This window comes from Siniperca chuatsi, linkage group LG7 (genome assembly GCF_020085105.1).
Source record: "Siniperca chuatsi isolate FFG_IHB_CAS linkage group LG7, ASM2008510v1, whole genome shotgun sequence".
Classification (NCBI taxonomy): Eukaryota; Metazoa; Chordata; class Actinopteri; order Centrarchiformes; family Sinipercidae; genus Siniperca; species Siniperca chuatsi.
The window spans coordinates 31,534,818-31,560,652 of record NC_058048.1 but is presented as its reverse complement, the minus strand read 5'-3'; the positions used below and the strand labels follow the sequence as shown (position 1 = coordinate 31,560,652).

Sequence of the window (25,835 nt, the reverse complement as noted above, 5' to 3'; positions counted from 1 at the left end):
TTTATGTTGTTTAAAATGAATAATTCTCTTCTTCTCCATTCAGCGGAAAATAAAAACACATTTTAAAGCCTGAAACGAATAAATACTGAACCTCTGAGACACAAACATTTATTAAGAAACATGTAAAAAGCTACAGTTTTTATGTACAAACAGTGATTTAAAAAACACAAATAAAACATTCTGCTGCCATAAAAAAACAAAGTGCGTTAAAATTAATACTGATGTTTATAAAATCAGCTGAATGAAACCAGCTCAGAGTCACTCAGGCCGACGTTAAAGTGAGTTCTGTCCTCGCTCAGCCTCCGTGCAGGAAGCAGCAGAAGTGACTGGTCCTGGTTCAGATTCGGTTCAGTTTGTTCTGGGTCATCTGAACCAGCAGCTCAGAGTATTTCTCCAGCAGAGACGTCGTCCCGCCGTCCTCCAGTCGACCAGAGGGGGCGCCACCGCCCCGCCCCGCGTCTCCCCTCCGCAGCACCTCCTGCAGCTCGGAGTGAACGACGCCAAACGCCTCCTGCAGGACGGACGACATCTGAAGACGCCGCTCCGAACCGCCGGCCGACGCGCTGAGCTGCGGGAGGGAGATGCAGCGTTAGGACGAAAACATCTGTCCTGATACTTTATTATAAAAAGGTCCTAATGTTACAAGAAAAAGTTGTATTAGAAGAAATATCGAGATAAAAAGCTGCACTAAACCCCAACGCTCACAAGTTTGGAGTCTCCTGCCGCTAGTCGGACGGCTGAGAGCAACGCGTATTTCTGAACGGCCTTTCATGCTTTTAGGTTGTAGACAGGCGTCTTTACAGATGTTATTTTGTATGAAGGGTTTGTTTTGTACACGGAGAACAAAACGCCGCAAGATTATTGAGCTATTAATTTGTTTGAAGAGTCTGAGCCGGCTGGAGCTCAGACTCTTCAAACAAATGAATCTCGACACTAATCCGCATCATAAAGCTTCTCATTTTTGACCATTTTTTTGTCTACAAATTGATTTTCGTTTGTTGGTTTTTGGATGTTATTTAATAGTCTTTTTATTTAACATTTTTTAATCCAAAAGGGTCAAAGACGTCATGCTCTGTATGTCTTGTCTTTGTGGTGATGTAATGGTCTCCATGTTTCTGGTTAACACTAAAACTTGCACAATGTTATAATGACAAGCTGGAGTTAACAGAATAAAACGAATAAAAAGAATAAAATATTCCACTTTCTTTTCTTGATCTGTTGTCACATCACAATTTAAGTCTCAATTCTGACTTTACTCTCAAACTCTGAAGCCATTTTGAAAGGTTGACTGACAAAGCCACGATCGTCTTCATGAATGGGACTCATATAAAGGAGAGTGTCATCTGTCAACTGGCGGATACAAAGACGTGTGACGGATTCAGACCAACGTAACTCTAAATCACACAGTTACAGTCAGACAGGAAGTTCACCTGTTGGTAGAGGTGCACGGCTCGTCTCGCTGTCTGTCTCAACTCGTTGGCGACCTGCTGACACTGCTGCACACTGACCGACTCCGTAACGTCACCTGAACCTGCAACAACAAACATCCTGGTGATTTATCGCTTCTTAGAGCCTGAACACATGCAGAGTTTGTCCTGGGGGTGGCGCTACAGGGAAGACCATCAAAATGTAGTGTTTGACAGACGGACGTTCCTGTGAGGACGTTACAGGAAGTCACCTGTCTGAGGTGGGCGGAGTTACCTGTCTGAGGTGGGTGGAGTGTTTCTAACAGAGGAGAAGAGGAAGAGGTGGGCGGGTCAGCTCCCAAAGACGTGTCTGATAACGAGAACAAAAAGGAGAAGACAGATCGATCAGAAACTTATGACAAAAAAGTCGTAACATTGCGAGACAAAAGTTGTAATATGAGATTTTTTTATTTTTTATATTTCAAGTAAAAGTCAGTATTAAATGAAAAAGTCGGCACATTTCGAGAATATAGTTGTAAGTTGTAACGGGTGATATTATGTGAAATATTGTAATATTTTAAGTTGTAGTCATACAATAACATAAAATAGTCAAAAGTAATATTTCATGAAAAAGTTGTAATACAAAATAAAAGTCATGACATACCAAGAAAAAGTGGAAAAAAATTTTCAAGATAAAAGTTCTGAAATTATGAGAGATAATAACATTTAGAGTTGTTGTCCATGTCTGTTTCTTACCTAGATCAGTCTGGATTCTGGTCTCGGATCCTCCTGGACCCTCCTCCTGCCTGGAGGCGGAGCAGGTGATGTCAGAGGTGATGTCACAGGCAGTGGGCGTGGGGGTAATGGAGGGGGCGGGGCTGAGGATGAGGGTTTGGTTTAGATTCGTCAGTGTCTCCTCGACGCTGCTGACGCTCCACTTCCTGTCTTCGCCCAGTGACATCACCTCAGTGGGCGTGGCCAAGACCACGTGATGCTGAGACTTCTGGGACATCAGAGCGACGCTGAAAGAAGTGTGAAATGAAACATTAAAACAACACAAGGAGGAGTTGAGTATACATTTAAATATTACAACCTTATTCTCAAAATCTTGCAACGTTTTTCTCAAACTATCAACTTTATTTTCAAAATATCGCAAGTTTATTCTAAAAACATAAAAAATTAGATTCTTTTTAATTCTTAAAATATTTTGACCTAAATCTCAAACTTTCTCTTGAACTCGAATGACTTTCCCCCAAATATTACAACTTCCTTCTCAAAGTATCTAAACTTTTGGCTCGGCAGGCTTCTGTATATTTCACGATATTGTTCAATATAAAAAACAAAACAGTGAGACCAGGCGTTACCTGCTGGTCTGGTCCTGATGGGGGTCAGGTTTGGTGCTGTGGAGGTCCAGACCAGCAGACAGCAGGGGGGCAGGAGGCTGGAGGTCTGACGAAGACAGGTTCTCCTTCTCCTCTTCCTGGGTGGAGGTGGAGGAGGTGGTGGAAGAGTTGGCGGTGTCCTGGCTCAGTTTGGCCCTTGAGCTGGCTGTGGTTCCCAGGTATCCGACCCGAGGCGCCCCCTGCTGGACTGCAGACACCACGCTGCTGTTCTGGGCCACCAGAGTCCTGGAGGTGACGTCTGATTGGTTAAAGAAGCAGAAGAAGGTCAGAAACTAAAAACTATCTGTTCATGAATAAACAATTCAAGTGTGAGAGCGGTCTGTCCAATTTCTACCTGAAACATAAACCCGGCCCAAAGTTATTTATTTTTGCTTTTGAGAATTCAGCACCCATCTACACAAAACGGAGCTGAGCATGTTGATTTATTATTATTTATTTGTTTCAGTCCAAAAACCACCTGATAGTTTTTCAGTTTCCAGGTATAAATTTGGACCCATTTCTTTTATGTATGTCTTGACTTTTCCAGACCATCTTTTTTTATGATATCCCAGGACTTCCAGGATCAGGACCCCGAAGTAAACCCTAACCCACACCGTCAGGGTTCAGTGACAGAAGACAGAGTGATATTAGACCTTGTGAGTTTTACAGCACAACGAAAACCCGAAAGACGACACAAAACACCCAGGTGACCACACACACACAGAGACACACCTCGCAGCGTTTCTCTGCACCGGACGACCACCACAGTGTGTCGTCGGCGCGCTGGGCGGCGAAGGGGCTGATGGGAAATCATGCAGGAAGCTCTACGACGAAGTACTGACTGGCTGCATCTCACTGTGATCACACACAGACAGACTTTAAGAACTCATGTAGTCCCTCAGGGAAGCATCCTGGAGCTTCTGTCCTTTCTAACCGCATATAGATTGCTAATAAATACACTGTGTGTGTGTGTGAATAAAATAAACTGCGTACGTGACTCGGTACATGACAGCAGAAATGCTGAACCAAAATAATGCTTCCTGTCAGAGATCATTATTGTGTTGGAAAAACTGACGAACTGGCGTTGACTCACTATCGCATCAGACTAAAACATCACAAAACTAAATAAAAACATAACTGTAACAAAGCAAAAGTCAGTGGAACTGAACCCACAAAGAAAGTCTGTGTTCGGTCTGAGTTTTCAGTGTTTCAGTGTGACCTGATGCCTGCAGACCTGAGCGGGTTTAGAAGAACATCAGCAGTAAACATATAAACATTATCTGATCTGAACATGTGTGCTGAGTGTTTCCTGCTGAGTCACAACTGATGAGAAGCGGACGTTAAACCAGTCCAGCTGCTCTGACTGGTTTCACACTCTAAACTTCCACGGATACTCACCGAACTGAAGCTTTCCTCACTGTGAATTCATGGTTTTATGTTTTTATAGAAACAAAACAACAGAACTGTGGATGAAGTCTGGTTTACAATTCTAAACATGTCAGACTGGACTGTGGTTCTACAGTTTCTAATGCAGCTGAAGTGATTAGATGATTCACTGATTGACGGAAAATTAACTGGCAGCTATTTTGATAAATCACTTAATTTTTCAAGTAATTTTTTTAAAATCAAAAATGCCAAAAATCCACCGTTTCCAGCTTTTTAAAATGTGAATATTTGAAGGTTTTCTTTACCTTCTATTATAATAAATTAAATATCTTATCTGAATATTAAAGTTAGAGAATGCTGAGCTGCAGCTGAGAGCTTAACTGCATTGCTTGAAAAGCTGGAAGCTGTACTGTATTACTTCCTCTATAGCTAGGAGCTACAGAGCATTGCTAGCTTAGCGTTGTATGAAGGAGCAACTGAAATAGTTAAGGATAAAGGAGGCAAAATATAGTGTAAGCAATGAGAGGTGTTCAAAGGAGAATTAAAGTGTACAGAGAAGGAGTTGAGGTGTAAAAGCGAGGTCTAAGCCCTACGAGCACTGCCATGTACTAGAAGTCATTGAGATTTTTATTTTCAAGGTCTTCGGCGCTCAGGAAGCCTGACGTAAGCTCCCATTAGCTTTTGGGGCTTTTATTTCGAAACTCCACCGACAGAGATTAAGCTGAGGGGCGCCACTCAAACGCGAGTTTATTACTCAAAGAGCGTGATTCCTATCGGCAAGATATTTCCATCGTGAGAGAGAGCGTGGACTCTGCTGAACGCGCTGCTGTAAAATGTGTGTTCGCGGTGTCAGAAAGAGTTTTGCTCCTGAAATGATCTTAGTTAACACTGGAGTCCACGGGACAGTTGGATGGTACTCCTGTCACTTTGAGGTTAATAGGGCAAAATGTGCAAGTCTGTTTGTTTACACTGTTTGAAAGAAACGGTGTAGTCCTCATTCGTCCAGGAGTGATCTATCGTAGAAAAGGTTTCAGTCGTAGTCGTCTGGACGCTGTTTTCAGAATCAAGACGTTTCGGCTCCCATCCGGAAGTCATTCTCAATTGTGAAAATGGTCTGAGAACTCAGAAATTTAAGCTACTCTGTGTTGCTTAAGCCCTGCCCTCAGGGAGGAGTCTACCTGAGTATCTTAATAGCTAGTTTCACCTGAAATTGACCTAATAGTTTCCAAGATGGCCCAGTAATCAGGCCTATTGTTTTCTGGCTGCACCTCCCTCATCACTGTTAAGTACCTGATTAGCATGTGATTGGCTTGACCACGGTGTTAATACACTGTGGTAAACTTTGGGCAGATTGAATCTCAGACCACCATTTCTGTTCAAAGAGGGGTTTTCTTTTTTCACAAAAATGGCTTCTTTGACTCCTCTTTCAAACCAACTCTTCTCTCTACTTAGACTCTTCACCTCGCTGTCTTCAAATGTGCGGTTTGTAGCTTTTAGATGCAAACGCACGGCGCTCTGTAATCCTGAGTTAGCGTGTCGTCTGTGCTGATAAAGTCTTTTGTGAAGTGGCTGTTTGGTCTCACCTGTGTACCGCTCTTTGCAGTTTTCCTCACTGCACTGAATAAACTACATTGCTCTGTTTCTGTGTGGGTAACTTGTCCTTAGGGTGAACGAGTTTCTGTCTTAAAGTGTTGCCTGGTTTAAAGAAAACAGGAACATCGTGCTGTCTAAAGATCCTTTGTAGTTTTTCAGACAGTCCAGATACATAATACACATGCCTTTCCTCTTTCTTCTTCATAGAAGGAGGAAAGGCATGTCCAGAATGCACTCTCAGCCTGTGGTTATCCTACTTGGGCTCTCAACAAAGTTAAAAGAGCCAAAAAACAGGACAAAAGTGTAACACAACCAAGAAGGAACGGTGTCTCCATCCCTTATGTATCTGGACTGTCTGAAAAACTACAAAGGATCAAGTCTGTTTGTTTACACTGTTTGAAAGAGGAACATTTTTCTACGTTTTGTGTGGTTATTCCTTTTAATAATTACGACGTGACACCAGTTCTACAGTTACAGGTTATTTCGTCACCACCGTAGAACAACAGAGTTCCTGTTTACAGCTTAAAATTATTTCAGAAAACCAGAAACTGATGACTCACCTCCACTGTTGTTGTTGTTGTTGTTTTCTTTCTGAGTTGACTCAGTTGAGGTGACCTCGCTGCTCAACTCAGAGTTCACCTGAAAACAAACATTTAGTCACGGATTGTCCTTAATGAAACTATTCAAAAACCGTCAAGGTGTTGCTCAACAAAACGCAAAAGTGCAAAAGTGCATGCTATCAGGTAAATGCTGACACGTTCAGAATTTGTCGTCATGTTGCTCAGGTGTGTTTAGTGTAGATCGGTGCGTTTCAGGTGTGTTTAGTGCGGATCAGGTGCGTTTCAGGTGTGTTTAGTGTAGAGCAGGTGCGTTTCAGGTGTGTTTAGTGCGGATCGGGTGCGTTTCAGGTGTGTTTAGTGTAGAGCGGGTGCGTTTCAGGTGTGTTTAGTGTAGATCGGTGCGTTTCAGGTGTGTTTAGTGTAGAACAGGTGCGTTTCGTAGAGCGGTGCGTTTCAGGTGTGTTTAGTGTAGAACAGGTGCGTTTCAGTGTAGATGTGCGTTTCAGGTGTGTTTAGTGTAGAACAGGTGCGTTTCAGGTGTGTTTAGTGTAGATCGGTGCGTTTCAGGTGTGTTTAGTGTAGATCGGTGCTTTTCAGGTGTGTTTAGTGTAGAACAGGTGCGTTTCAGGTGTGTTTAGTGTAGAGCAGGTGCGCAGGTGTGTTTAGTGTAGAGCAGGTGCGTTTCAGGTGTGTTTAGTGCGGATCGGGTGCGTTTCAGGTGTGTTTAGTGCGGATCGGGTGCGTTTCAGGTGTGTTTAGTGTGGATCGGGTGTGTTTCAGGTGTGTTTAGTGCAGATCGGGTGCGTTTCAGGTGTGCTCAGTGCGGATCGGGTGCGTTTCAGGTGTGCTCAGTGTGCATTTGTACCGATGTGCTGCTGACGTTGCTCTCCTCTGAGATCCTGGTCGGGATCGAGACAGGAGGCGGAACTCGGCTCGGCCACAACCTAAAAACACAGCAGGAACCATCTGTTATCACCATGACAACAACCCCCAGTTAAACTCATAAATAGAAAACTCATCGACCCCTGTAGGCCCTGAGGATTGTGGGTAGACTGGCCTGATTCTGTCCTGGAATCGGGACAGGAAGCGAGTCGAGATGCTGAGTCGAGAGTTCAGGAAGGGTTTTTCCTCCGGAGGCTGCAGAGTCCGCAGGTCTGTGTCAAACTTCTCTGAAAGATCAATGGTCATAAACATCTCAGCGTACATGTGAGGAGACAGCAGTGCAAACATTACAGACCAGTGATGCGGCATTTGGTACCGTCATTCAGACCGGAGGCCAGAGTATCAAAGTGGTTCTTCAGAGAGTTTCTGTCCTCGTCGTCCTCCAGACACAAGCTGCCCACAGAGCTGCCCTGACTGAGAGAGTCCGTGTCTGAGAGGAGAGAGGAGGTTATACGACTTCACTAATCTTATAAAATAATAAATAATAATAATGCACGTAGAGTTTCTGCCCTCTGACCGGCGTCGTGCTGCTGCTCCAGACTTCCTGCTAAGTCTTCGGAGTAGGCGGAGTCTGGACTCAGCTGAGTGCTCCACACTGGCTCTGCCCCCTGACCTCTGACCTCCAGCTGGGTCCGCCGAGGGTCAGTCACACCCTCAACATCAAAGTCCCTTAAAAACACACAGAAACACTGATCATTAGAGACAAACGTGACAGGATTCAGCTCCGTCTCACAGAATCCTGAAGGTGTTGTACCTGAATATGAACCTCACCTGTCAGTGGTAGTGTTGTTGGTGTTGTACCTGCTCCTGTCCTCACCTGGATTCTGCAGCACCTGAACATCACACACAATCAGAGACAGTCAGGTTCACACCTGTTCAGTTCTCTACAGCTCCTCCGTGTCCTCTGTTTCAGGTGTGTTGCATTATGGGAGAATAGTCCAGTCAAATATAAGTATTTTTTAGTCTGAATACTGACTGTTCTGAGTTTACTTTCCAGCGGGAACACACTACAGACTCAGCGTGGACCTGAGACAGACATTGTGCCTTGTGATAAAAGTTCTACACGAATGAAATCCACCTTCATTTTAGTTGAAATCATCTCCCAGTAGGGCTGGGGGGAAAACTCGATTCAGAAAATACATTGGGACTGTTACCCTCTACGATTCTGAATGGATCCACAAGTATTGAAAATCGATTTTTGGATGTCATTAATGACGTCGTATTGACGGAAACAAGCCGTGAGATCACAGTGAAGCACCCGGAGGGTTCATCTGCAAAGAAGGCAAGCGATTGGGTGCATTTTGGACTTAATAACTTTATACTGTAATTAGCTTCGGAAGATGAAGGTAAAACTAACGTTAGCAGAGCAGCGAACAAACGAGACCGGCTGACCCACGCACACCGCTGCAGACAGAAAATCTCTGAACCGAATTATTTTCTTCACACATTCAGCGTTTGTTTAAAGTGTCGCAAAGTTTTATTTCATTACTGATTAATCAATAAATAGTTTTGCAGATAAAATATCAACAAAATAGTGAAAAATGTCTCGTTTTGCCCGACCAACAGTCCAAAACCTGAAGATATTCAGTTTACTGTGACAGAAAACAGAAAAGCAACTTTTGAAAAGCTGGAAAAAGGAGAAGTTTGGCATTTCTGTTTGAAAAATGATGATAATCGAAATAGTTTCTGATTTACTTTGTGTCGACAGACAACGACCTGCACAGAGTCGTGGATAACGACGGCAGAGCCGGTTAACAGTTGTTGGTCAGTAAATGAAGCTTCCACATTATTGCAGTTATCTTTTAAATAAAAAAACGTTTCTTGGTATTTTTCTGTTCCATCAGACAGCGACCTTCATCAAGACCACCGAGTTTAACCTCACGTTCCCTCTACAACAACAGTTCCCTCTTTCTGTTTATTCAGTCAATCAGTTTGTGTCACAACTTGATTCAGAATCCATTCTCGATTACAAAGAATCTTCACTGAGCTCACCTCCTCCTCCTCCTCTCCTTCCTCCTCCTCCTCATCCTCTCCCAGCAGACTCTCCAGACTCTGAGGGTGGAAGTCTTCTTCCTCCTCCTCCTCTCTCTCTCCTCCTCCTCCTCCTCCTGACTCTCGGTGGGACAGGGAGAGATGACGGAGCAGATGGTCAGAGGGTTCGGCTGCTCCGCCCACCGACTCCGTACCTGACGAGGTTCGGCGTCTGATTGGACGCCAGAGGAGGCTCCGCCCTGACCCTGCTGAACACACAAACACACACTGAAGGAAAAAAATCAATCTACAAACTGTTTATCTGTAAACTGATCAGTAACGAAGTGAATTAAACAGTAGACGTGGAACTGACCAGTTTTCTGAACCACATGGGCAGCTTTCCGTTGGTCTGCAGCAGCGGAGCATCTGAAACACACAACGAGATTACAAACTGTCTTCAGGCGGAGGAGCATTGAAGATCAGAGGCCTGTGCTACGAACCAAGTTCAACAAACCCAGGATATCTTTCCGAACTGGCTTCACTAACTAACAACCGCTGGTTATCAACTGGGCCAGCAAACCCCGGTTTCCCGATCCAGCCACGAGCGCGTTCACATAGAGGGGCGGCGTTTTGCAGCATGTGACCGACTGCAAAACATGGACAAGTCTACCGGCAGCGGAGCGGCATATTTTACAAACAAAGAGCGAACTGTAATAACTAACTATAATATTAGAGAAATACGAAGAAGATAAACACACGATCCAGCTGAAAGCAACACGGCTGCCAAACGCAGGAAGGACAGCCGGCAAAAACGCCGCCGACTGTGTGAATGTGTAAATTAATTAATTAATAGGCTTATAATATCAGGAGTAGATCTGACTGTAACTCTATACTTCTTTGCTCTGGAGCAGCTTAAGTTACCAGAAGAAGTGAACCACCGTCGTAACCCTGAAAACCCAGAGTTAAACCTGCAGGTACCTCGCTAACCCCAAATCCTGCTTCGTAGTGCAGGCCTCAGCTGTCGCTGTGTATGTCCACAGTGACAGCAGAGAGCTCCGAGCGACACTGATCCATCATTATAGATGATGACAGCAGGAGATCAACGTCCTCGGTTCGAGTCTGGCCGGAGACCTTTGCTGCACGTTGTCTCTTCTCGTTTCCTGTCGGCGCTCTACTGTCAATGCAATTCACATGAACTCAGGGGCTTTCATTCAGTCACACAGAGCTATAAAATCCAATGCAAGAGTTTTTCTTGATCCGAGTTGGAGATAGAGGGCGTCATAGCCTGTACAGGTCGTAAAGCAGCCTGGCGTTTTAGTCTGGATCCTCTCAGTTCATCTTTGATTTCCACGGGCCGTTCTCAGCGGGCGCTGACCAAATTGGATAGACGGGCGTGTGATGTAGCGTAGCTGGTAAATTAAACTCAGCAAATCATGTCGGAAGTACGGCAAACACATCTGTCTTTTTTATTATTATTTCTATTCTTTTAGTGCTTCTGTCTCTGTGTGCACTGACGTGACAGCGAGCAGCTGTAACGAAAGAGTTTCCCCTCGCGGATCAATAAAGTGTTTCTGATTATCAACAGAAGCTTTAAATAAAGCTAGGACAGGTAACGCTGGAGAAACTAGCGAGAGACCGAAATATAACAAAAACGCTTCTGAAACACAGGACGTAGCCTAGCTTTCAGTACCGTTTGTTTGTCTTCAGAGACAACATGCCGTCCAGTTTGTTTAATACTGACGTGACAGCAGATTCAACAGAAACAGTTCCACATCGGCGGCAGCCATCTTGGTTGTTTACAAAAAGGCCAACACGGTCGCACTCCTCTGTACAGTCATCACATCAAACCTGCCCCATATTAGATAAACTGCTGCGATTGGCCCGGCCAGATCCAGGACAGGTGGAAATCTGCCTGAATGAGAGGGGGACCAGACGCACCTGCCAGAGTAAATACAACATGAGCTCGCTGATTCGTCTGCTTCACAGACGACTGGCTAAAAGATCTTTGAGGCAAATTTGTGATCTGTGATTTTGGGCTGCAGGACTTCCTCACTGAGGTGACCTGTAACCAGACCCCAGTCCTCCTCCTCACCGTCAGCAGAGTCCAGTCTGGCTGGAGTACTGAGGTCGGCCTCCTCCTCCTCCTGACTCTCGGTGGGACAGGGAGAGATGACGGAGCAGATGGTCAGAGGATTCGGCTGCTCCGCCCACCGACTCCGTACCTGACGAGGTTCGGCGTCTGATTGGACGCCAGAGGAGGCTCCGCCCTGACCCTGCTGAACACACAAACACACGCTGAAGGAAAAATCAATCTACAAACGGTTTATCTGTAAACTGATCAGTAACGAAGTGAATTAAACAGTAGACGTGGAACTGACCAGTTTTCTGAACCACATGGGCAGCTTTCCGTTGGTCTGCAGCAGCGGAGCATCTGAAACACACAACGAGATTACAAACTGTCTTCAGGCGGAGGAGCATTGAAGATCAGCTGTCGCTGTGTATGTCCACAGTGACACCAGAGAGCTCAGAGCGACACTGATCCATCATTATAGAGGATCACAGATCTGCAACGTCCTCGGTTCGAGTCTGTCCGGAGACCTTTGATGTGTGTCGTCTCTTCTCGTTTCCTGTCAGCGCTCTACTGTCTGCTATCTAATAAAAAGGGATCAAACTTTCCATTTAGAGCCATTATCCACAGGGTCTGCTGTGGAAGCCTTCAGGTTTCTGGGATCCACAATCTCCCAGGACCTAAAGTGGGCGTCCAACGTCGACACCATCATCAAAAAAGGCCCAGCAGAGGATGTACTTCCTGTTCCAGCTCAGGAAGTTCAACCTGCCTCAGGAGCTGCTGATCCAGTTCTACTCTGGACGCCGACCTGCCCTCCATTGAGGACTTGCAGGATCACAGCAGATCCACCCCACCCTGAACACAACCTGTTCCACCTTCTCCCCCCTCTGGGAGGCGCTACGGAGCACTGTACGCCAAAACAACCAGACGCAGGAACAGTTTCTACTCTGATGACTGATTCACATCAGTCAGTGTCAATAACCCTGTAACACTAAAACATCCACTTACCTATAAATTATATATTTACAGTTTAAATAGTTTTTTAACATGCACACATCTTTAAATCCTGCACCCTGTATGTGCTGTACATGGACACGTATACATGCACATACTGTAACCGCGCTCTTCATGTGTGTAAAGTAATCTAGTACTTTAGTCGATATTTATTCCTTTGCACCATTTTCATTTTTTACAATCTGACAGTGAAACATTGTGATGATATCGTTGTTGTCTGATGGGCTACTCCTATAAAAAAGGTACTATAAAAACATTTTAGATACTTTCTTTTATACTTTTTACATTAAAAAGGAGCAGTGTGTAGGAATTAGTGGAACACCGCTCGCCTCACCCTCCCCTTCCAGGCGCGCAGGACAAACTACGGTGGCCGCGAAACTCACGGGAAAAAAACAAACGGCCCTCTGTAGAGCCGGTTTGTCCCGTCTGGGCTACTGTAGAAACATGGCGGTGCAACATGGCGCCCACATATAAGCGGATGTGAGCGGATATTGATCAGAGACGGTGGCCCTTTGCTTCATGTTTGCGTAGTAGTAAGATTCCTACCTTTTGGAAATGTAGGTTCATAGGAGAGAACGCAGTTCGCTGGGTAGGTAAGTTTTAACGCTCAGTTTTGCGATACAAACCTCCAAACCAACACGTTAACGGGCTCAGTGGTCGATGACTGTCTGCCATCGGCGACGCCCAACCCTAACAGACACTGCATGTTGTTGTTCATCGATGCTTTTTATACACACGCCTATTTTTCACCTGCTTGTATGAACGTAATGTTTGTTTATGTTTACCTCTTCGCTCAGCTTTGTTGGCCTTGTTTTTAGCTGTTTGTCTATTTTTTATCTTCCTGTAAATTGTTCTGTTCAGTGTAACACTGAGAGCAACTTAAAACCGGAGTCAGAGTCCTTTAGGAGTCGAGGCCGGACTACCCTGCTGAGCCCGCTGCCACCGCGACCCGGCCAAGCGGAGGAACGTGGATGGATGAATTGAGGCCGATTTGGGGCTGTATGAACAAAAACACACTAGACTTCCTCACTGAGGTGATCTGTAACCTGACCCCAGTCCTCCTCCTCACCTTGAGCAGAGTCCAGTCTGGCTGGAGTCCTGAGGTCGGCCTCTTCCTCCTCCTCCTCCTCCATCTGAGGCAGCTGAGAGGAGGGTACAGTGATGAAGGTCTCCCTCCTGAAACAACGAGACGGTGTGAGTTTGACCACAGAAACAAACCTCAGTAAACTAATTTTTACTCCAGTAAACATGGTGTTAATACAATGTCTTTAACATCTCACTCACCTGATGTTTTGCTGTTTGCGGCTGCAGGCTTCAGGTGCGGCCGTCAGTTTGAGTCCCTGCCTCTTCCTCATGGTGCTGGTCATCTGAGGGTCCAACCTCCACACAAACACACAACTACACACACACAACATATACAAAGTTAAAAACATCGAATCATCAGAATTTTAAACTAATTAGCCTTTAGTAACAATTAACTGACACCTGAGTGACGTTTACCTGTCTCCCGACAACAGTAACGCAGTGATGTTGACAGGTGTTCATTGTAGTGAGTCCCCGGGACCCACAGGGGGTCACTAGAGTGGCTCCCCAATAAAATGCTTCTTTTTTTTTTGACAAACTGTAGTGTTAAACTCTGTTTGATGTTATATGGTTATAATTATGGTTATTTGTTTATGTTGAAAATGTATCTGAAAATGAAACAAATAAAATCCCAAATCTGCGAACTGCAGACACACAGCAGCTGACAGGAAGAGGAGCTCGCATTATACCGAGAAATATGAATAAATGTTAGAAAGTGAAGCTGAAGGGCAACGAGAATGCTCCATTTACTGCACACAGCCGTTAGAAACTGAGTTCAATTAGCTGATAATGAGCCTGATCAGCCACCGTCAGTAATCAATACAAACACACATTATTAGACTGTAAACCATTAATCAAACCAAAAACTAACCGCAGTCAACGTCAGAGCGGTTACCCAGTGTGCAAAAACACGTAACTCTAGAATCACGAGATAAAAGGCGTCATATGTCGACAGACTTCTTGTCAGTTCGGCATCAATATAATCCATAAAGATAAACTGTATTTCCGTACTTACATACTTTCAGTACTTCATATTTTGGATTTTGCGCCTGAACTCGCTACCAGCCTCCGTTGTTTAGCTGCGCTATTTTAGTGGGAGAAGGCCGTGGGAATGAGAGGCGAGCGTTTCAGAAATTAAGATTTCTCACTAAGACACGCGCTGGTTGGTGGATCAGATACCCGCCCAATTAAACACTCATAACTCTGTTAATTCACCGTCTCTCGTGTGTGTGAGACGGTATTTGAGGAGTTTTTTCGGCCGTTACCAAAGTAACTACCCGGTTTGGTGCTGGAGAGACACAGTATGTGTGCAGACTGTGACAAACAGGTTTTTTGACAGCGACAACAGTAACGTTTACCTGTCTCCCGACAACAGTAACGTTTACCTGTCTCCCGACAACAGTAACGTTTACCTGTCTCCCGACAACAGTAACGTTTACCTGTCTCCCGACACAGTGATGAGGTGTCTGCAGTCCTGACTGAACCTCATACAGGTGACAATCTCTGAGGAAACAAACACAGCAGGTAAATCAAACATCTGAAGAAGAAACAGTTTGACATTTGAACTACATCTAAAAAAGGACCTGAAAGAGTTTAAAACACTAAACACCAAAACTATAAACCTCTCAGTTTGGAGCGTGAAATCAAACCCAGCTCCGGGATAAAAAAACTAAACAAGCAACAGTGAGACTTTTAAAATGTCTCTGAGGGATTTTAACATGCTCCTGAGAGAAACGGACTCTCAGGTCATTTTCGTCACAAAGAGGAGAATCTTTCAACTACAAACCAAGAATTAATATACTCACATTTTGTACATTTCCTTAAAAACAAACAAACATTACTGGATTTACTCACCAGAGTGCCCGAACAGGGTGGCGACACACTCTCCTGACTCGTAGTCAAAGATGGTGATGTTTTTATCAGAGCAGCTGGTGGCGAAGAACGACCCAGACGGATCCATCTGAACCTGCAGACAACACCAAATATCAGCCAATCACGTCACAGAATAACTACACATCACACTGCAGTCAACATGTGGCTACCAAGTACCAAATTACTGCAAAGTTACATAACAATATCTGCTATCACGACTCTGGTTACTGTTGTGTCCTGAAGCAGCTCAAAGGCTTTAAATTTACATTACAGATGCATTTAAAATTCACTGAGATCATCAGCCTGTTTCACCAGAGTGAAATAACCATTTCTTCACTTTAAGTCATCATTTGCACATTAGCACCAACAGCTAATCCTGGCTAATCATCAGATCATATTAAAGTGTGGTCAAAAGTATTGCGATGTAGGATTCAGTCAACATCACTCAGCTGTATGTAAATAACACGACGCACACAGTATTGAAGTCTAACGCAGTGAACAGAGAAGTCAGTTACATTTCTGTTATTTTAAATACATTAAACATCAGGTATCAGTACAGCAGGTTCATATTTAATTGTTTTGTAAGTGAGAAGATTCAGATTTTCTTTTACAGTTTTCATCAAAATTATGTTTTAAAAATATTCAAAATGTTTTCTTTTGGTTATTTCACTCTGATTTAATACCTTTATGCTTGTAATTATCAACGTAACATACACTGACGCAATTTTTAGCCAATTTAACTTGTTATAAATCTGGAGCTGGATTTATTTCTGCTGCTACAAAAGACAAACTCCTTTTGGGAGCCTGTGACAGACCGATTGATAAAGTGAAAAAACAATAATCGATACCGGCGTGCTTACCTTCAGCAGAGCTCCTTCATCGCTGGACGAGCCTTTCAAACACTTTTTCAGCTTCCCAGTTTCCACGTTGTACACCCTAAACACACACTCGCATCAGCTGATCGTTACGCGTTATAACTCCGTCTTTTTTCGGTGCCTTTTCTTATTTCTAACCTGATGTTTCGGTCCTGACAGGCGATGGCGACGTGCGTCCTCGACGAGTCCAGGTCCATGTCGTACAGCGTGGTCTTCTCCACCACGTGGTGACTCCTGGAGAACGACAAACCCTCGGCGGTCTGGACCACAACGGACATGACGACACAGGGACAGTTGATTTCATCAGCAGTTTGTACCTGAATAAAGCTCATTTATATATTAGCGTGTGTTCAGACTGACCCGTTCGGCCGTCTGGAAGTAGATGCTTTTGTCGGCTCCGCAGCTCACCATTCGAACCTCAGGACTCTCACCTGGAACACAGGTAACACAGGTGACTCTGTTTCTGTTTACACGCCGATGAGCCTGACGGATTTATGAAGGAAAATGACTTCATTGAACTTTCTGCATCCTCTGTCAACAACAGGCGGTCCACATGAAACGTTTTTAATCAGATACCACGCAGTCTGGTTTAATACCGCGGCGCAAGATTCTCCATCTGCAATACATTGAAATAATTCTGTCAAAAAGTAGGAACTAGTATGATTAATAAATACTTACACGACTCTATACACACACACACATACAGTATACTGCAATTTAATTTGTATGATATAATATGAAACAAAAAATATATATACTACAAATGTTATTTGTTGGTCTTCATCAGAGTCCAGCTTAGAGCCGACTCATCACGACCGCACAGAACAGTCTCACATTCAGAAACGAGACAAGAGGCCTTTCTTCAACACAGACTACAAGTTTGTACTTGTGTATTTGGGAGTCCAAACTCCCGAAGACGCAGTAGAAATCAAAAGCAGCACTGTAGGTTATCGACAGAGGGAATCCTGCTAATAAATGTGACTTTACCCGTGATCTTGACAGCAGTGATGGAGGCAGAGTGGTCGTTAAGAGTCTGCTCCAGACTGTAGTTCTTCTCCAGGTTGAAGACGTGGATTAGTCGATCCCTGCTGGCCGACGCCAACAGCTTCACACCTGAAACAACAGGAAATAAATGCACCAATACGTCATGTCTGACTCACACATCAGCCCACAGAACGTCACACGTCATTTCCCAACCTCAAATCAGTAAAACTACAACTGCAGATTTCAGGTTTCTGACGCCTTCTGATCTGACAAGAACAAGAGGACTTTCCTAAGTGTCAGTCTTACTTTGAATGATTAAATAACCAATGTTGCTTCTGTTTTAGGGATCCAATCAATCAATCAATCAATCAATCAATCATCTGGGGATGTTAACATGTGGTAAACAGCTGACGCAGTTCAGTCAGTCCACTCCAAATGTCATTAATGGTCATCTGAGCTCGTTCACAGTGTCTAACAAGCTACACTCAAAGGTCAGAGGGCTGTCCTGGTGATGACCTTTGACCTGAGGTCTTACCTGTGGACGTAGGGGAGAACTCCAGACACAACACCTCCGAGTCATGAGCCTCGATCTTCACCAGCTCGTCCAGGAACTCCAGACCAAAGATACTGAACACACACACACACAGAAACACGTCAGCAGGCCTCATTTCATCTCCGAGGACCAGTTCAAGTTTCGCTCCGCAGGATCCGGCTCAGCCTCCGCTGTGGATTCAGCGCTTACGGGAAACGTTTCAGAGGCCGAGCGTCACATTTATAATCCAGCTCAGCAGTTGTTTCGCCATTTTTTTTGTGTGTTTGAGCAGCAGATCGAGGTGCAGACAGATGCTCTGTGGCTGTGTATTTAGAGCACGTCCACTGTAAGCCGGCAAAACGTCTGAAATATATTTTTCTTTCTGTTTCGGACCTCAGTTTCAGCGATGACACAGCTGCTCAGGGAGGGACGGGCCTGTGCGAGAGATTACAACATTTTGACTCAGTTCAGGAAGATTCAAAATGCCTAAATAAAAACAAATCAAAGCAGACGTAAAGTCGAATACAATACACATTGCTGTATGTATTTCCTGTGTACGTATTAAACATCTGGTAGGCCAGAGTCCCGGTTTCTCTGCTCTCGGTTTAACGCAGCTGAATTCACCACATAGTTGATCTCACTGACGTGTTTCTGTTCGACAACTGAATGAGTGAAAAGGTGATTTAACCACAGCTCATAAATACAGCATGTTAAGCAGCAGTCATCCCCAAGCTGCTGCGATAAAATCATTTTTAACGATCAAAGTGTTATTTTATGATCACGCTCAAATTCAGGTCGACGCTGTTTCATTTGGAAGATTTAAAATGCCTAAATAAAAACAAAATCAAACAAATAAGAAGGTGAAAAACGATACACTTGTGTATTTCCCGTTTATGTATGAATTTACGGTCTTAATTAAATGAAACGCACGCGTCTTTAATAACCGAACTAACTGTTTTTCACTCGAAGCGGAGCGCTGTGTTTCAGCACAGACCTGCCACTACTCCCTACAAAACAGCGGGTAGTTTTCACGAGGGGCTGCAGGGGAGCGCTTTCTTTTAAACGATGGCGATGCATTGTGCACGCCACAATGAAAGACAACCACAGCTTTGGGGGTGGGGTCAGGGGCGGAGCCTAATGGCAGCCACGACAGGCAGTCTTTCACAGTAAAGCAGTTTCCTGTGGGCCGCCTGCCGGATGTCGAATTCCAAGTTTTGTCGTTCGACAACTCACGGACGACATCTTCACACGTCTGTTCGAGGGTTCAGGTTAGAATCAGGTTTAGGTTTGGGCACTCGGGTGTGACGGTTGATCAGGAACGCATTCTGTCCTCACAGGTATACAAGTCCAAACGTGTGTTTCCGAGTGTCTTACCGCAGGTTTCCGCAGCGGTCTCCAGCTGCCAGGTGCTGTCCATCAGGACTGATACCCAGCACTCTGATCCCGGCCTTCCCATCAGCCCCCGCTGCCTCCGCCCTCTCCCCCTCGGCCTGCAGGTGCTGCGTGTCCTCGCCCACGTACAAAATCCTCAGCAGGTCCTGAGAAACCAACAGGAAGTGATTCATGACAACAAGTAAGAAGAGAGACCTGAACTCCACCACCAGCCGTAGAGAGCTGTACACTTCTTACGTTGCTGTAGAGGTTTCTGTGTCCGGTGGGGGGGTCGGCGTGCCACAGTCTGATGGTGTTATCAGACGAACAGGTGAGGAAGGAGGACGGAGGCAGGCAGGCCTGAGACGCATCTGACAGCTCCGGATACACCTGAAGAGAAAGAACACAACCTGTTTTACACACAGCAGTATCTACCAATACTGAACCAACCTTCATACGTCATCAGGGCGCTTTCACACCTGTAGCTGGTTAGCTCCGGTCCCAATCAGATGACGAGTCTGAGTTTTCCCCTCGGTTCGGTCTCTTTTCACGCAGAGAAAAATCCAAGCGAACCAGACTGCATCACTACAAACCCACGCGAGAACGCTCTCTCCGCTTAGTGCTCAGATGCGTCTGTGGCGAGGCGGTAAACGCAGGAAGGAAGGTCCTGCGCTCGGCGCTACGGCGGTATTTCTGAGAGAGAAACACTGCCGTGCAGTTTAACATGGAGCAGCGGCACAGTTGGCTTTTGAATCGTAACCGTGGAAATGATCTGGGCAATACGCCAGCAGGACGCCCAACGCACCTGGAGGAAACGTCTTGAAAATACTAAAAGACGCGCTGCCTTCAGACGAGCTAAAACTGAGCACGTACGACGACGACAAGTTAAACCGAAGACGTGTTCGGTAAGCGCGACATGTTCACGGTAGTTTATGGATCACGTTCCCACCACAAAGGAGCCGCTCCAGAGTTCGTCCGACAGCTTTCACATCGGCCCAAACGAGCCGCAAACGAGCCGCACTAACTGGGCAAACGTCAGACGTATTTCTGGTTAGGTATTTCTGGTAGTCAAACATTTCAGGTGTGCTGGAAATATTATTTCAGGTAGAGTAGATTTCAGGTAGAGTCAGAAGTATTTCTGGTAGTATTTCAGGTAGAGTCAGAGGTATTTCTGGTAGTATTTCAGGTAGAGTCAGAGGTATTTCTGGTAGTACTGGAAGTATGTTTGATAGAAGTGTTTATATAATTATTGAAGTATTTCTGTTGTGGACTTACTTCGATGCTCCACACGCAGCTACTGTGGTACAGAGCGGAGTACAGCTTCCCCACGCTCCTCACATCTTTAACGTCCCACACGTACACACTGTGGTCGTTGTACACACAGGTCAGGTGTCCGGCAGCGGGGTCAAAGGTCAGAGCCAACGTGTCGGGGTACTGAGCCACCGCAGGTAACAGGCCGCTGTGGAAACGGGACACGCAGTTAGTAATGGGAGTATTCGCCGGGTGTTTTCTCAGTATCTCCCCGGTACGTTTGCAGTGTTTGTACCCGTGCTGCACGCTCTGGGTGAGGTCGACGCCCAGTCGGTGCGGCCGCTGCAGAGTGGCGATGTACTGCAGGCTGGATGGGCTGAACACTCTGATGACGCCGTCGGCACAGCCGCAGAAGATGAACTCCTCACTGACCGCCAGGCAGCTCGCCGACGACGTCTGTCAACAACAACAAGATTATTTCATCTGTTAATTTTACATCAAAATATCGTAAATAACACCGAGCTGTTATTTTGGAATAAACGGTGCAGGTGTGGATTGGACCGTACAGGTGCGCAGCTCCTCACTGACCTTGAGGTTGACCCAGGCCTCCAGCTGTCGGCTGCCGTTGAACAGACACAGCAGACCGGAGCTGGTGATGCAGTAGGTGCTGGACGCCATGAGACCGAGCCCGCACGCCACCCCGCTGAACACGTTGTTCTTATGGTCGCCTAGCAACCCTGACCGACCAATCAGAGGCACCGTGCTGTTCACCTGGGTTCAAGGAGAACATAGCAAAAGTTCAGACTACTGCAAAACGAGCTGCGATTGGCTGAGCAGACTTTAGGCTGAGTTGTGATTGGCTGACTCGAGGCCAGGACGGTACCCGTCGTTCTTTGGAGGCGTCCAGGTACCAGAACTTGACGTGTCTGTTTCCTGCGGTGACGAAGTAGCTGTTGTCCTGAGAGAAAGAGACGGCCAACACTCTGCTGGACACTTTGTTGGAGGCGACGATCGAACCTTTCTGCTCACAGACAGGAAGCACAGCAGGGACAAAACATCACTTTAACGTTTCCATTATTACTCCGGTGTTTCTGGAGAAATACGTTACGGCATTTACCAAAATATGCACTCAGGTGGTAAGTATTACCGTGTTCGTGAAAAGAGCAGCAATGATGTAACCTCATAAGACTCATTTACAGATATTACCAACAATAAAACTGTACTATGTACACAGCTGGACTAGAGATAATCATTTTCTAACCAGTTTAAAATCCATTAACCACATTTTAAAAAGTAACCGTCTTTTAGCGGCATACAATTTTCATGCCGAAGACGCCGCCGACTCCCAGCGAAGACACGGGACCTCGGCGTGAGTCTTGAGGAGCTGTAGCATTTATTCAGCCTGTAGCTTCACCGCAACACTCAGTTTCACTGCGAACTGTACTCCTGCGTGCCGGCAGCAGACGCTCGGCCGCATTACTTTAGATTTCAAGTTATCGGCAGCTGTCCGCTTCACACGTCTGTGGATCAGCATGTCTTTTAGCTCACAGGCTAAAACTGTGTTTTTCTCCAGTAAAAAGGGTCAACGGAGACACGTTGACCATCACCATCACCAGCCTCCGTCAGCTAGCGTGGACGGGGACGACAGTTAGGTGGAGGACCCGTCTCCGCTGTGTTTACACAATATACCAACAAGGATCTACGTGATTACGTCCACAGGAACAGAGCAGAGCAGGATGTGCCGGTAAATAAATACGGGGGATTATTGTAGCACTACACACGATGAATGTAGCTGTAAACGTGTAAATATTTATTATTATTATTATTAAGACGGTGTCGTCCCTCATTCGTCCAGGAGCGTTCTATCGTAGAAAAGGTTTCAGTCGTAGTCGTCTGGACACTGTTTTCAGAATCAAGACGTTTCGGCTCCCATCCGGAAGTCAAACCAGGCAACACTTTAACTTTTATTCAATTCAACGGTACACAGGTGAGACCAAACAGCCACTTCACAAAAGACTTTATCAGCACAGACGACACGCTGACTCGGATTGCAGAGCGCCGTGCGTTTGCATCTGAAAGCGACAAACCACACATTTGAAGACAGCGAGGTGAAGATTCTCAGTAGAGAGAAGAGTTGGTTTGAAAGAGGAGTCAAGGAAGCCATTTTTGTGAAAAAAGAAAACCCCTCTTTGAACAGAAATGGTGGTCTGAGATTCAATCTGCCCAAAGTTTACCACAGTGTGTTAACACCTTGGTCAAGCCAATCACATGCTAATCAGGTACTTAACAGTGATGAGGGAGGTGCAGCCAGAAAACAATAGGCCTGATTACTGATTACTGGGCCATCTTGGAAACTATTAGGTCAGTTTCAGGTGAAACTAGCTAATCAACAGACACTCAGGTAGACTCCTCCCTGAGGGCGGGGCCTAAGCAACACAGAGTAGCTTAAATTTCTGAGTTCTCAGACCATTTTCACAATTGAGAATGACTTCCGGATGGGAGCCGAAACGTCTTGAGTCTGAAAACAGCGTCCAGACGACTACGACTGAAACCTTTTCTATGATTATTATTATTATATTTATTTCGTATTTCTCATTAGCAGTCGGCTACTCACGCAGCGCCGACTAGTGGTTTTAGTAGTCAACTACTCGGCTAGTTGAGTAGTTAGTGAAACCCATGGTGTGTGTGTGTGTGTGTGTGTGTGTGTGTGTGTGCGTGCTCACCCTCCAGTCCCACACACTAACTGTCATGTCGTGTTGGTATCCCACAGAGACGATGTAGCAGCTGTTGGTGGAGAACGCCACACAGGAAACGCCGTATTTATGAGACTGAACCTCGGCCACCTGACCTCCGCCCACCTCCCACACCCGCACACAGGGCATGTGACCGCTCTGAAACACACACACACACACATCAGGGGTGAAAAAGGTGACAAACACAGATATACACAGCTTCACCTGTCCTCCCTGGTGTCCACACACCATCAGACTCAGGTGTGTGACTCTCAGCTCTTACCTCGCCAGTGACCAGGTGTTTTCCATCGTGGGAGAAGGCCAGAGCACTGAAGGGCTTTCTGCAACACAAACACACAACTCGGTTAGACAGTCAGGCGACGTAAGCTCCGATTAAGCGTTGGCCTCCATCAGAAGGTACGAAAAGGTTATCGGTCAATGTACCGAACAGGTAAAACATCTCGTGCTAGATTCCCTTCAAACGTGAAACCGCAGAGGATTCAGGTTTAGAAGACTTCTAATTAAACTACCGGACAGGAAGTCGATAAGATCTCACGACAGTTTTGGTCACAACAACATTTCAGACATTAGTGTTCAGATCTACCTGGACGTGTTGATGATGTGACTCTGTTTGTTCTTCTTCGGGTGAAGCAGCACGACGACACACCTGAAACACAAACACAGTCGGGTTCATTCAAATGAAAATCACAGCAGCAGGTCAGCAGGGTTCATCTTAATGTTTGTGCTGAGACCGAGACAGAAAAGCATGCTGGGAAAATATCAGATCTCAGCTTTAAAATAAGTGACGGATGTTTCTTCTTCTGTGGTTTAAAGACAAACCCTCTGATTTGGTCATCGCACCCAGCAGCGCGTCTAAACACCAAGCTGTCACTCTGTTTTTTGGGGGCGTCGCCCTTTCCCCCCCATACAGGTGAGTCAGAGGAGGCGGGGCTTACCCTGCAGGATAGGCGATGAGCCCAGAGTTGTGGTCAGAGGTCAAACCGCTGCTGCTGGCTGTGCTGATACCCAAAACTTTCTCCAGACTCACCTGAAACAAACACACACACACACCAAACTGCATTCAAAAATCTCACAATTTAACAAACGCAGCAGAACTGACAGGACAAAACCCGACAGGTTTTTAAATTATCAGCCAACTTTGTATCTAAAAAAAAAACAAGAAACTACTTTCATAAATCAAACGTCAACATTTAGTCGATGCTTTTGTTATAAGAAGAGAGAAAACATCCAGATTAAAGCAGCATTTACACCATTTCTTCATTTAGAGACTGAAGTTTAATTTTGTACTTTTTCTCTTCCTCATGCGACAGTTAAACGTCTCCACTGCCGTCACACACACTATTCATGTTCAGGCCACTTAGCTCCTCAAACCTCAGACCCGGAACCAGATTAAATGCTTCCTCCATTTTATTCATTTCACCGACCTCCCATCTGGAGATTAGAGCTGCAACTGTCGATTAATCGATTTGAGTCATCTGACTTCTCCGATTTCAGCTTCTCAAATGTGAATACTTTCTGGTTTCTTTATGAAGGTAAACTCAATATATTCGGGTTGTGACAAAACAACACATTTGAAGACGTCGTCTCGGGCTTTGAGAAACAGTGATCAACATTTTTAACCATTTTAAAAAGGAACAAAACAACTGATCGATTAATGAATCAGACGAATGAAAATAACCTTTAGTTGCAGCCCTACTAGAGATGCAACATTTAGTTCAATAATTGATTAATCAATGGACAGAAAATTAGGGGGGGTTAGGGTTAGGGCTGCAAGGGGGGTCCTCAGACACAACAACAGACATTAAAGCCTACAGGTGGTGACACAGTGGGGGGGTCAGTGAACAGGTCTGCGGGCCAACCTGTAGTTTAGTTCATTACTTCTGTAAAACTGTGTGAAGTCTGGTCTAAATAGTGTTATTTAGGTGAACTTTTCCCGGAAGTAGCTGGGTCCAGCCGCAGGGTCACGGAAAGACACGGGTCACAGGTTTCGGCGTAACACCGACGGCCTGCTTCTGTTTGTTGTCTAAACATTAGCTTGTTGCTGTGGAAAAAAAAAAAAAGTTAGCTACACGACTCTAACGACGAATTATAACATCGTTTATTTAGAGCTCAAAACATTCACTTAAACGTGTTGAGATTTAGTAGGTTATGTATATTTTCACACGTTGGCAGTTCGTCTTTAAAGTTGCTGTGAACTTAACGGGACCGTGATGCTAACAGTTAGCATCGGACAAGACTGTACCCGGCTGCTGGAGGTCTTCTTGTGCTGGCTCTGCCGGCTCTTCCTCCCCGCTGGTTGCCTCCTCTTCGCGGCGTTGAGCGAGCCGCAGTCCGCTCCCTCTGCCATGATAACCGCCTCGCTTTATTTAACTTTTAAAAAAAGTTATCCAGAAAGATCAAACTACACGGCTGTAACCGATATAATAACAACAACAACCGTGTAAACACCGCGGTGTTGGTCCATAAAAGCCCGCTGAAGCGAACCAGCGGCAGGTCAGTTTGTCAAAACTTTCCGCTGATGATGATAATGATGGAGGACTAGCTTAGCTTCATGCTAACTGTCGCCGAAGGAAACCTGACACTTCTCTCTGCGGCGGGAATCTGGTTCAAACTAAGCTCCGCCCCCTTCTTCTTCTTCTTCTTCTTCGTGGATCGCGTTTAGCGCCTTGTCGCCTCCCTGTGGATGGAAAGATCACTGCTTCTCGCCTGTTTTTCTACGAAGAAAGCCAGTGATATTTCAGGCGCTTTGGTTTTTATTTATTTTTACTCCTACTCCCAACTTGGCCACAACA

At 45.4% G+C, this 25,835-nt stretch overlaps 1 protein-coding gene across 1 annotated transcript; it reads right to left on the bottom strand.

Moving 5' to 3' along the window:
- Positions 1-94: 94 nt before the first annotated feature.
- On the bottom strand, positions 95-25,698 carry wdr62 (WD repeat domain 62). The gene is given in 35 exon segments (XM_044201508.1): positions 95-568; positions 1,431-1,531; positions 1,702-1,776; positions 2,163-2,428; positions 2,771-3,047; positions 3,521-3,643; positions 6,328-6,406; positions 7,193-7,271; positions 7,385-7,496; positions 7,586-7,699; positions 7,787-7,938; positions 8,041-8,102; positions 9,262-9,359; positions 11,402-11,513; positions 11,619-11,671; positions 13,392-13,498; positions 13,607-13,720; positions 14,845-14,908; positions 15,260-15,371; positions 16,138-16,213; positions 16,291-16,412; positions 16,513-16,583; positions 17,140-17,265; positions 17,672-17,763; positions 19,043-19,206; positions 19,298-19,429; positions 20,315-20,498; positions 20,586-20,746; positions 20,879-21,061; positions 21,174-21,311; positions 23,014-23,181; positions 23,306-23,363; positions 23,627-23,689; positions 23,979-24,070; positions 25,286-25,698. Coding segments are annotated over 35 exon segments (4,266 nt in total). The 5' UTR covers positions 25,391-25,698; the 3' UTR covers positions 95-337.
- Between the last annotated feature and the right edge of the window lie 137 nt (positions 25,699-25,835).